The sequence below is a fragment of the Dysidea avara genome, chromosome 6 (genome assembly GCF_963678975.1).
Source record: "Dysidea avara chromosome 6, odDysAvar1.4, whole genome shotgun sequence".
NCBI classification, from domain to species: Eukaryota; Metazoa; Porifera; class Demospongiae; order Dictyoceratida; family Dysideidae; genus Dysidea; species Dysidea avara.
The window spans coordinates 27,624,886-27,638,620 of record NC_089277.1 but is presented as its reverse complement, the minus strand read 5'-3'; the positions used below and the strand labels follow the sequence as shown (position 1 = coordinate 27,638,620).

The window sequence follows — 13,735 nt, the reverse complement described above, 5'->3', positions numbered from 1 at the left end:
CCTCTTAAGAATTAACCAGCTTCTTGGCACCCAACGTTTTGTAACTGTACTAGCAACATACTTCGCTGCGAATACTTTTCTGACTCCAAGGAATACGAAGAAGGTAGTACAATGACTGACGCCATTTAAGTTTTTGTTACGTAATTGGGTAATTAATCACGTGTTATGAAAGCGAATTGAATTCAGTTACTACACACGTAGTGTGAAATGGATTGATGCGCATTCGATCCACTCTTAGTCTGACCACAGCTAGATCCGCATTCAATGCGCATTAAGTGTGAAAAGGCCTTTAGAGTAACGATCATGATAAACTCCTCTAAAATTAATTTTCGTACTCAGCAATGTTGCTTGTATTGGACATAAAGGTAATCTACACAAGAGTAAGTATACACTACTGGCATGATTTTTACTGCTAACATTTGATATTTTATTTCCATAAGTAGAAACTATGAGGACTTGTATGTCTCCAGTCTCCTGGATGAGTTTACCGACATGATCACAGAGATACCATCTAAATTGAAATCTCAACAGTCATTCTCCAAGGATATTGAATATACAGTACCTTGGGTCTGTAACCGGTGAGATTTTTCCAATATACCGCTAGCAAAACTTTAATTTTATACCTTTTAATCCTAGAACTCATCCAATTGTTCTGGAATATTCACACTACCTATTATTCTCAATATATTCTGGCACACCCCCTAAATACAGTCTACGATCTAATGTGTGCTAAAAATGTTTGAATATAAACAATCAATTACCATATCAGGTAACTACCATGCTGACCGCTGGCAGTGGAGATAATTGTTTAATGTTTAAATGCAGTGTGTTCAATTAACAGTCCAGAGATTGTATACTTGAATTCGCTTCTCAAGATATGGATATGGATCATTATTCTAGTAAGACAATCATGCTTTAATTTAAAAAATATATACACTCATATCGGTGATTGGACAACCCATCACTGTTGCAACTATACAACTTGCCAGCCTACACCCATGTAGGCACATGTTGCAATCTTGCGTACATGCAGTTGCAGTTTTGTATGCATGCATGTAGTATCTGTACATTTTTATTTACACGCGTGGATATTAGAACTACACGTGTGTCATCTTTAGTACCATATGTTGTTGCATCAAGCACTTGTGTGAAGTTACATATTATTTGAGCAGTATAGTACAAAATATTCAGTGTTATTGTCACAGCTGGGTTATTATGTTCTAGAACACTAACCTGTTGCTTTTGCATCAGTACCAATAACATTTTCCATTGCACTGACGAGACTACTCATTGTACTTGCTAACTCTCTTGTGGCTTGTGTACCATGTTCCTCCATTATAGTCAACATAATATGAAAGGTCTTCACACAGCCAGCTTGTAAGGGACCAGAAATATATTGTAGTAACTTTACTACTTTATCTGTTGTCCTTGGTTTAGCCTTTATCTCATCTAAATCATCCACTTGGATGATATTTTCTTGAACAAAGTGTGGTAACAGGTTGTCAATATCCACCACGGTGTTACACAACTTGGAATAGTGGTCCCTAAATATTTCCTTTTCTTTGAGTTGAGTCCTAGTAGATGTTGCTACATAAGAAATATATGATGTTACATCATGTATGTAAGTATTCATAGTGAACACTGAAAATAACAGCCAGATGTACAGAAATAATTATAAATAACTACAGTAGTGCAGTCAATAAGTTACTCATATAGCAATTGTACCGTATAGTACATCCAACCAGATAGTTGAATGGGGGTATAGGGATAATTATACTGTACAATAATAGAAATTTTGAAAAGAGATTTTACCAGAGCTAAACAACTGCTCTAATTGTGAGAAAGCATTACCTTATTAAAATCAAGGTATGAAATATGTATGACTGACTGCACAATAACCTGTCGTTTTTGCAAATGCTATTTTGCATTGAAATACAAACAGGGTAAAAATACATGTAACACTTTCACACCTCAGATCAAAGGAGCCGCCCGGGAAATGTAGACCAGGCTACAACTGGGCACTGATTATATAGAAGTCGAGGGTGAAACTGATTGTGGGGATTGATTAATACTCACATGATTAGGATGCACGACTTGGATTTCGCCATGAAAACCACTCAGACGGAGAGTGGTTTGTTATCCTCGCCATCCTACGAGTTGAAAAACATTGGGCTGAGGTAAAAACTAGCACTATAGCTTATTCATCAATTGTTTTTGTACGTTTTCGAATATGGACACGCCTCCATCACGACGCTACCACTCTGCACAGAGTAACCACTCTACAAGCAAGCTTACCTGTCTAGGCCTTTAGTGAATTCCGTATTTTTTTCATAAACGATTCAATAGCACTGATTAAAACAGTAAACTCATGTAACCTAGATTCTCCGTGATATCTCTACGATATGTCCGTTTATCATAACCGAATGTAACCAGAATGTACTAGCTGCTAACTCATAATCAAAAATTTTAGGTATGCATATATAATACATCCAGTGGCTGCACTCCTATTGGCTAGGGTGATTGATTGCCCTGTACAGGCTATCAGCCTAATAAGTGTTACATATTAGCTGTAACATGGGGCATTCGGGTTTTGCCTGATATGTATGCCCTCTGCAGCCCTCGGGCAGTCGGGCAAACATATCAGGCAAAGCCCACATTCCTGTGTTACAATTCACTATTACATGTACCATATAAAAAATTTATATGCATGATTAATCTCTTCGGTATACAAAAAAAAACAAAAAAACAAGTTGAAACCTATACACCATCGAACTTGCCTATCCATCAAGATTACAAAAATCTTTGTTGTACATTTATGCATGCAGTTATGAGATATGGGTACCTATTTACTATGCAGTATTATAAGTAAAGTTTACCATTGTCAATTTTAGCTGCCATTAATGTATTAAATAAGTCAGTCAGATAATACAAGCACCATATCAAGGCATTCTGTAGACTTTTCAAAAGGATTTTCTATGAAGCAGAATTTTAGGCTTGCAGATACTCTTAACCTATACACTTGTGGTACTATTTGTGACTATCTCAGCAACAACCCGACTTGTTCACACAAGCATGAGCATTAAGAAAATCAAAATTAAAAAGAAATCGTAAAATTACATATGCTACAAAGAAAAAATATGCAAGTTTTTATCAGGCCATTACTTGGAGACAGAAGACTCAAATTAATTAAACTATGTACCATCTTATTTGCCTGCTCATGGAGAGTTTGAAAATCCAAAAATCTTTGTTTTGTTTTTGTAGCCTAGGTAATTGATTTGTACAGCAACTATACTGAAAATAAACTACAGGCACTCACATTCGCAGCAATAACTTCTGTTTGCATTAATGCAATTTTGCTTAAAATGTTCACCATGGATTAGCAAATCAGCCAAGGTACGTATAATGTTATCCCTGTAGTCAATTATGCAAATGGATATGAAGACAGTTTATTTGAAGAAATGACGGCAATCTTGCTTACATTTACCACATCATAAACAAACCCACATGACACCCATACTGTTGGGTGTTAAAGCCATTGTGGCTCTCCAAGAAGAGAAGTAATGCTTAAACTTGGGTGAATGGTAGCTCATAAAGTCTGTATGACTCCAATTACTGCCTTGTAATAGTCTTTGTTATGGTTGAGTAATAGGTACCACAAAATCCTTTGATATTTATTTTGTCACTGGATGCCACTTTATGCCATTTATTGTAGCCACTATGCAAAGAAAATTTTTGCATTGATTTGGGTACGTAATATGTAATAGTTGTAACACTGGCATGAGAGCTTTGTCTGATACGTACGCCTGGCAGAGGGCATACATATCAGGCAAAGCCCAAATGCCCCATGTTACAGCTAATATGTGACACTTATCAGGTGATAGCTTGTACAGGGCAATCAATCACCCAAATCAATACAAGTACAGCCACTGGATGTAATATATGTGTATACCTAAAATTGTTGATTATGGGTTAGCAGCTAGTATGTTCTGGTTACGTTCGGTTACGATGAATGCACATATCCTTACTCTAAATGATTGTGCATCTTGGTTAGTAATACATGTAAGAATCATTGTTAAAAATCAATTTGCAGGTCTCCTGTACAACATGACTGCAAATGTGGTGCAACAGCCCAGAGAATGTTTGTATAGTGTAGGACTACATGTATAGAATATCTTGACATTTGTGTAAGGCAAAGCCGAGGACAAGCGTCATATAAATGTAAAAGTGTATTTTGAAAATGTCCGTGTCTGTGTCCACCTATTTCCTACTACCCAGCAGTTGTAGTTAATTTAACATACCTAAATGCACAGTATAGTTTCGCTTCCAGTCCCAGACATGAAATTCACGTAGCACTTATCCATTTATAATTGCAAGTGCAGAGGATTGGCTAGCACGCTACAAGTATTACAGACCATGTACTGTTGTACACATATGCTATAGGAATTTAAAGCAGTTATGTAACTGTGGGGAAGCACCCTAGTTTATTCTTGCAGACCAGATCAAAGAGCTCTCAACTTTTACCACAAATCGCAAGCACTTATACCTAGTAAGGGTTTGGCCTGAGAGGTTAAGTTGGGGCATTCTGGCATGCCAACTGGATCTTTGTGAGTATGCACTGGATTTCTAAAGCGTGTGTACAACAGTATTACAACAGTATTGTGGTGTATGGCACTCTGCAGTGTGCTAGCCTATCTTCTGCATATGTGTTTATCAGGGCAACCCAGAAAGGGGGGAGGGGGGGAGGCATTTTGCCATGGGCCTCAGCCTGAAAGGGGCCCCATCAAAGGCCCTGGCTATGTATGTTCAAAACTGAATTTAATATAAATCAGCTGAATACTACAAACATTATAATATTATAACGTTTATAACATACACGCCTTAGTGTCTTCAGCATTCAAAAGTAGCACTTGGTCTTAATGCCTGGATGCCTAGCAGCTGGTATCGTAAGCAAGAGCTATCACGGGATCAATTTTGCATCTAAGAATACAATTTTAATTAGGTGCTTATATGTTATCATGCCTATCACCTGTGACAACTGAAGCCTGCAATGTGATATAGGCAGTACGCGTTTACCTGAGCCCCAGCCAAATATATAACATGAGTAATTGGAAACAGAAACCGGAAATGGTCAAATTGTCATATAAACATACCCTGAGTGAAAACCTTGTTTAGTGGCCACCTCTTAAAGACCACCTTCTTATAAAGGCCACCTCCATACAAAGAACATATTGTAATTAGATCTCAAAAGATTGACTTTACAAGACCATTTCATGGTCTGCTGAAAGACCACCCTCTTTACAAAGACCACCTCTCACATTGTAATAATAGCTAAGATTCCAAGCATCTATTCCATGACTTTATCAAAACAGCTTGGCGCATACGGTCCTAGGGTAAAACCTCACTTAGTGTCACTTTTAAAGACCACCCCTGTACAAAGACCACTTCTATACAAAGTCTAAAGATAGGTAAAGCCACTTCATGCTCACCTTTTATAAAGACTACCTCTTTACATGGTAATATTTGATAAGTTTCAAACATGTGTTTCATGACTCTTTGAAAGAGGTCAATGTCATCTCCCATATTTTGGTCCACACTTCACTCAAGTCATCTACCATTATCGCTTAGTTTGTACCAGAATTATTAAATCGAGTGAAACTACTCCATATATTACATACGTATCAAAGATCGTCCCATGAAGAGCAAAAGTAAATGAATCAAACTTTGAGAAAATCGTTTATGGTAGCTCTGGCAAGAGAGGTGGAGTTCAAGATTAGTATTGAGTAAACTTAACTAGCCAAAGAACTTGTGACAGTACAGTAAATCCAAGGTTGTGGAACTAACACAGTCTAAGATATAAGTGTCGAAAAATGGGAGGCTCATGCTAACGAGTATGTCAAGGAGAAGAATACGACATTTTCAGCAAAATTTCATGTGGTGTTACTAAAATATAACAGGGATTACTTACTTAGTAATACACTTATATAACAATATACCAAAGGTTTTATTGATTTTTTTACAAAAGAGTAGTTTCAAAAGTAGGTTTTACAATTGCACTATCATTAGTACCTGCCCTATGTACGTACATGCACAGCAGTACAACATCCCATCTGTAGCAGAATTAGGGCTGGGAGATTATATCGATTATGGGATTAATCGTCATTGTGTCTGAACATCGTGATGTTGATATGTATTATATGAACATCGTGATGTTGTGACATCACATGTAAATAAATTCAAAATGGTGACACATACTGTTGTGGAAGAACTTGATCTGGAAAACAAGCCTTCTGAGACCGTTCATTGTGTGAATTAATCTTACTACTGAAAAAGCTTACTTGTTACAAACCGTTGAATCTCTAAGGACACTATTATTCAGTATACTGTTTGTATTGAACTGTAACTGGTCTGATCAGTTGTACACAATTTCACCTTGTTTTGTAATTTATACGAAGTTGTGCATATACTATAGACTGATGCATGTAAAAATATAATATCGTGATTGCTATCATAATCGTGATATGTTACATTCTACAATTGTGAAGGTAGCAAAATTTCATAATCACTCAGCCCTAAGCAGGATATGGCAATCATGAATCTAATTATATATATATACCACTTTAGCGTGGGCGTTCAAAGGCGCCGCTCGGTGTTTAACTCGCATATTCGCCGGGCAATATCATGGGAAAGCGGTTTGCCAATGACTTTGACTTGTTATATTGAGCAACATAGAGCTTTGCATTGTGGAACTTGATTTTGTAGTGGTTGCTAAACTGAGTATATTTTTTAAGATGGACTAGTTGGTTGTTAGTAAAGGATAATGAAGGCACAAAATAATTGTTTGGACGATCGTGGATGCGTATTTCTACCCACCGCATATCAGCCTTTGAACAGACCACAGAACAGTAAAACTACTACTGCTACGCTGAAATAGGTTAATTAGTAACTTACAGTCCTAAGTACTTAATACAATAACTTACTTACTGTCCCAATAGCGAAGTTAGTTGGCTTAACTTAGTACAAAAATGATAACAATATAAACTCAATCCCACAATCGCAAGTTTTATAACATAGAGTGTTGAAGCATAGTAACGTATTAATGACGTTTTAACGTATGGACAACGTTTTGATGGCTATTAGCCCACGCTCTTAAAATCACGATCGATTTTCAGATGCTACTGTATAAAACAAACGGGATGAGTTCTCGTTAGTTCTTCACCTGTTAGGTGAGTGTGCCCCAAGTGATATATATATATATCACTTATACCACGGCTGCTTGGGATTTTGCTGACATATACACCCGCAGCCCTCGGGCTTTGGGTGGATATATCAGTAAAATCCCTCGCAGCTGTGGTATAACTATTAAATATATACATATATATACGTATATATATCAAGACACACGGTAGTGTGTCGTGCGGCCCAAGAAGCCGGCGCGCAACCCCGTGAGTATATTGACAGGAAGAAAGAAAACGCAATTTTCGCACCTCTGTAGCTCTGTGCTGCCTTGATGAAACAAGACAAATTTTGCTGTGTACATTCCCTCCAACTTCAGTACTCCACATTCCAAATTTGAGCGAAATCGCTTTAGGCATTCCTGAGATATGCGACTTCAAAAATTGGCTTAGTTTCTTCGGTTTTTTTTTCTTCTTCTTATTTTTCTTCCTCTTTTCGCACACTTACAAAAACTGCTATAAAACGCGAACGCGTTATCCGATTGCCTTGAAATTTGGCACACAGAAGGGGGGTATAAAGGCGCATCTCTGTACCAACTTTGGCTGGAATACCATAAACAGGCAAAGAGTTATGAGCGATTATGCACGAAAAATAACACCAATATGTTGTCACGCCTACAGGGTAAACCGCGTATGGGAAGAAGCTGAAAATCGGTGGGTGAATAGGTTAACTATTGAACCTCAAACCTTTTGTGGATTGAAAGAAATCGAGCTAAAAACCAGGAAGATACAGCGAAAAAATCAACAGTGTGTAACAATTACGCAATCGAGATTAGCTGATTTTTATTATTATTATTATTATTATTATGCTTGCCACGCCTACCAGATAAACAACTTGGGGTAATGCTTTGAAAATCGCTGTATAGATGGAGTTATCATCTTAGAAAGGCTCTTCAATGGTGTAGAAAAATCAGACTTAAAGCCACGGAGTTATAACACGAAATCCAACTTGGTGTAGCAAGTGCGAGATCGAGATACTCTAATAGAGCAGTCATCCTAATAGAGCAGTCACCCTGAACAGAATTCAAGAGATCAGTTAGAAATAAGTAACCTGTATAGAGATCAGCTACAAACAAATCACCCTGTAGAGAGTTCAGCTACAAACAATTCACCCTGTTCAGACATCAGTTAGAAGAAGTTTTCTTGTAGAGAGTTCAGTTACAAACAAATCACCCTGTTGAAAGATCAGCTAGAAGATGTCACCTTATAGATAGTTCAGTTACAAAGAAACCACCATGTAGAGAATTCAGCTACAAACTAGTGACCCTGTAGATACATCAGCTAGAAGAAGTTACCTTGTAGAGAGTTCAGCTACAAAGAAACCATTCTGTAAAGAGCTCAGCTGCAAACAAATCACCTATACAGAATTCAGCTACAAACACATCACCCTGTAGAGAGATCAGCTAGAAGAAGTTACCTTGTAGATCGTTCAGCTACAAACAATTCACCCTGTAGAGAGAGCAATTAGAAGAAGTCACCTTGTAGAGTGTTCAGTTACAAAGAAACCACCATGGAGATTTCTGTAATCAATATAATATTATGTGACCGGATTTGCGAAAAGGGGTCTTCCACACACATCCAATTCCATAACCGTTGGAGACCATAACTCAGTGTTCAAGTAACATATTAATCTGAAAATTTCACCACGTATTCAGGTATAGTGGTGCTCACCACTGTCCAAAATTCAAAGCAATAGCTCTTTCCAATCTGAAGTTATCAATTGTCAAAGTTGGCAAATTGGATGTGTGTGGAAGACCCCTTTTCGCAAATCCGGTCACATATGTATTATACAGTATATATAATTTGTACATTTACGGATAAAATATTTAAAATACATCTACTTCATCTTTTCTTCTTCCTGTAGTAAAGAAAAAAACATAGGTTAAAAAAGTCCCAAAGCTGGCCATAGGCCGGCTTTGGGGTATACAAATACAAAAAGAAATGAAATCTAATCCAAAACAGCCAAGCTGTGAAAAAAGTGTGCGGCCCTCAGAAAGGCTATGGTGAAAAAAGATGTGAAATCCAAGGTGGCGGCCAAGGAATGGCTGTGATGGTAGGTTAATGGTAAAAATTTTAATAATGACTATTCAGGTAAATTTTGTGAAGCGGCACAAAAATTCACCTGAATTGTCGTTATTAAAATTTTTACCATTAACCTACCATCACAGCCATTCCTTGGCCGCCACCTTGGATTTCACATCTTTTTTCACCATAGCCTTTCTGAGGGCCGCACACTTTTTTCACAGCTTGGCTGTTTTGGATTAGATATATATATATGTATGTATCAATATCAATCTCTGTACAAAACACCCGATAAGCAACCGTGATATATTTTTGATATACTACGCAACTAGCCAATGAATGCCGTATAACATTTGTTCCAACCTTGTTTGGAGATATCTGGATTGGCTATAGAACGAATGTATTGTGGTTTATAGAGTGAATTGCTTTCCATGGACAGTAGACCAGTTACAAGTGTTTCTTCCAGTGCAACAAATTCCTCTACATGGAAAGCAGCGTATGAGTGAGAAGCCCTGCCAATAGCTCTAGTGTCGAGTTATAGTCTAGTAAGCTGCATTTGCTACTTACAATAGTCTTTCATTGCCAAGAAATTTATGGCCAAGTGCCATTCATGTTATATTGATTCAAATAACTGTGCATATCCTCTATTACAAATTAGAAATGGCAATGCTTTGAAGTTCCATTAAAATAGCAGTCTCTATATAATGAAGAGACTCCAACATGAGTCTCTTATTCATTAAGAGACTCATGGCTAACCACACGCTAGTTAATTAGTTATCACTATGCACACAAGAATTTATTATTAACCAGAAACTGTTTTTACCAAACTGTAATAAACACAAAAAGGGTACAAAGTCAAAAAGATCTAGTCACTGTTCTTCAAGTGAGTAAAGGTGAAGTTGACTGTGCAGTTCACTGCATTGCTAAAGTCTATTTTTGGAAGAGATGGTACAGGCTTGCTATTTTCATCTTCACTGGCACACACATTAACAGGCTTGCTGCTCTCTTCACCAGCACACACATTTGTGCCAACAATGCTGCTTTCTACTTTTGCTTTCTTACAGCCTCCACGGTTTAGCACATTAGATGACAATTGTTTCAACTTATCACTTGATCGCTTATATTCCCTAACACCTTCGACAGACCTGTGTCCTGTTCTCTCCATTATGCTGGCCTCATCTACTTGTCCATCGTAGAGTCGAGTTGTAGCAGTAGCACGAAGAGAATGGTTAATAAAGTATCCTGGTATACAGGCATTCTTCATGAGACGAGGTACTACTCCTGCTAATTTACAGTGACCCAGTGGTACTTTTTTAAACCAACAATCTTCTTGAGGATATGGGAGTGGAGCAAGATAAAACACATTATCAGGGCGGTCAGATGGACAAAGTGAGTTATACAACTTACAATCGTACCAGGCATCTATTAGGGTTAGCTTCATTTGCATGGTGAATAACTTCCTTTGGAACTTTGTTCTTATGGTATAACCCTGCTTGATTTGTTTTAGATTTATCTTCTTTGTACCAAAGATACGCTACACTTCCTGGTGTTTCCACTAGATGAATTTGACATGGGTTATATCGTAAACGTCTGTGCTCTTCACCACTTCTGAGAGCAAAAAAGAGGCCTGTTAAGTAAACCATAGTGTCACTCAACACTTGTGGTGACTGGTCACCAAGAAGACCCTTTTCCCATAGGACATCCTCCATCTCTTCAGTAATAAGATCAACTTTCCTTTTACAAACGTATTTTCCTGTGGAATTTAGTTGTTTCAGTTCTCCATCAGGAACAGCTCGAAAATGAGAAAATTCAAATTGTTCAAAAAAGTTTACATCTCGATCTGCAGCTCTTAACGCTCTTTGCAATCCACAGCAAAGTTGATACAAACTATCGGGACAATAACATTGCTTGTTCGCTTTCCTCACCTCCACGACAAACCGTTGTAGCCAATACCCAATAGAGTTAGTTTCCATTGTGAGAAGGTCGATGTCGAGACGATACCCTACCCTGGTTTCTTCTGGTGTTATATACTCCTTGCGGTACGTTGCCCAATCTCGTCTAATGTTAATAGACCAAGCAGTGTTAGCTTTAGTTTTAGGCGGGATCCGAGCTTCTTTTACTCGATCTATTTGAGATGATGAAAAGGGTGAACAAAATCGAGTGTCACTTGCTGTCGTCGTTGAGGCTGTCGTCAAGACGGACGTCACCGTTTGATTGCACACTGTAACAAAAGGCTGTAGCTTGCAATTACTCGAGCGTCGTAGTTCTTCCCCAAACTTAATCTCAAATTCCTGTGATGCTTTTACAAGCAACTCATCACTAATATCGTCACTGAGTCCGTACATAGTGTCACCCCTCACAGACAATGGATCGCCGGCAAACAAAGCTTGCTGTTCAAACGTTTGCGATGCAGCTATAAATAGAGCATCATCCTTCTCGTTGAGTTCGTAGCGAGTATAACGTGTGGCACTTTTAGGCTTCAATGTTGTATCTTCCAGAGGCTTTTCCACAACCTGGGTGGGCTCCACAAAATCTTCAAACTCCATTTCAACTGGCGAGATACCGGCCTTTCTAAAATTGTCGCGAAATCTACGAAGCAAGGACGGGCTTACAACAGCATCCTTTCCACTGGTGTGATGTTCCATTTTCTAAAACAGTTAGACAGCACACACTCCAGCCTCTTCGAGGTATAAATGCTTCGTAGGAGGTGTTAAAATGGCGCAATAGAAACCTCGGCGGAGCCGAGGTTTCTATGTTGCGTCATTCTAACACCTCCTACTCAGCATTTATACCTCGAAGAGGCTGGAATGTGCTGTCTAACTATAACTTAATTTCTAGATGTCATGCAATCTTTTATTTCTTAATTTGCAAAAACGAGTCCGAGCAGCAACTTTACGGCCTTCTGGCAATACACTTCCCACCTATATCAAAACATCAGGATGAGAAACTACGTACAGTCTCTGTTGGAGTGGTTTAATCTATGATTTTGCCAACAGTGTTATTTTTCTTGATTCTAAGTTGCTATCTGGTAAAAGTTTCTCTTTATATGGTACAGACATTAACCATTTTTAGGCCAGGCAAACTTAAACTTGATTACTTGTAGGCAAAAGATGTCATGCAATCTTTTCCTGCTGCCTGCATGGAAATCCACTGGATTTCCATGCAGGCAGCAGGTCATTTTTTACTACAGTATGCTCAAAATCAGGCTGTTGTTACTATAGAGCGGTTTCACCTTTTTACACACTTAATAAACATGCCCAATACCACAATACAAAATAGTTTAGTTTTGTGATCCTCTGCCACGAAAGAATCACGGAAAGCAACCTTACCACAGTAAAACAATAATTTATCATTGGGCATTAACATACTAAAAGGACGACAACGTAGTTAGACTGTTTTTTGATATCTTCATAGAATGTCCCATTCAATAGGTATGCAAATTTCGAAAATGCGTAGGCAAGTAGATGGAGCATTGGATTGCGATATCAGAAAATGAACAAGCTATGCCGCCATCCATCTAGTACTAATACCAATTAGTAAGTGATTACTTGACTGTAGTTGTTTGGCTGTCCGTGTTTCTACAGCAGCAGAATAATGAAATACGCACTCAATCTGTACAAATGCCACACGTTTCAGTTTAATGCCGCACCCTATAAAGTTGATTGAAACTGCTCTATAAAGGTTAGCTAAAGGCTTTTAAAGCTAATACTCACGTACGTTTTACTATCTGCAAGAGACATTTGTTGTACCCAGCCTTTTAACATCAAAATACGTGTATACAAGTGATTGATAGCAGCAATAATAAAATTTGAGGTGGGGGTGAAGTGGATGAGAAACAATTAAGTTTGTCTGGCCTTAGTTGAAGTTGCTAAAAAAATAATAACTTGCATACCTGGAGTACAAGTCATGCTGGTCTCATTCTGGTGGACAATAATACGTTCCAAAATTCTCTTTACTAAGAAACTACACTTGGGTGACTCCTTCATAGTGGCGATGAAGCCATTGAACTTTTCAGTTTCTCCAGCTAACAACTGGGGATGAAGATATTTCTCTAAAAATAGCTCAGCCCTTTCTTGTTCTATCCTTCCCAGGCACAGCTTCTCCTTATCAACAACACTGATCACTCGACGACTAATCAAACCAGGAAATAAATCATTTATAGGTAAAGCGTTACACAGGTCTTGATGCACATCTATCAAAGCATTGTATTCGGGACAGTGCCGAGAGGTCGACGACCGATGGCGAAGCGCATCGTATGCAGCCACTGCTTCCTCGACTGCTTCACTAGAAGTCATCACTTCAAAGTCATGAATGTTAAACAATTCGGATTCCGTGAACTTCACTCGTGTGACTTCACTAGATCTAGAGGCCAAGAAGGTCGACTTGATTCGGACATTCGGATTCTCAACTGATTCTGTTGTTTTGCGCTTGATTCAACTTTTCCATATAAGTCTGTCATAAGCCCATAACAGTCGGGACGC

At 38.3% G+C, this 13,735-nt stretch overlaps 1 protein-coding gene across 1 annotated transcript; it reads right to left on the bottom strand.

Annotated features, from left to right (window-relative positions):
* Nucleotides 1–1,106: 1,106 nt before the first annotated feature.
* LOC136257262 (uncharacterized) lies at nucleotides 1,107–13,734 on the bottom strand. The gene is made up of 2 exons (XM_066050353.1): nucleotides 13,147–13,734; nucleotides 1,107–1,587 (listed from the first exon to the last, which is right to left on the bottom strand). The coding sequence occupies exons 1-2, from the start codon at nucleotides 13,547–13,549 to the stop codon at nucleotides 1,229–1,231; spliced, it is 762 nt and encodes a 253-aa protein (XP_065906425.1). The 5' UTR covers nucleotides 13,550–13,734; the 3' UTR covers nucleotides 1,107–1,228.
* Nucleotide 13,735: the final 1 nt, after the last annotated feature.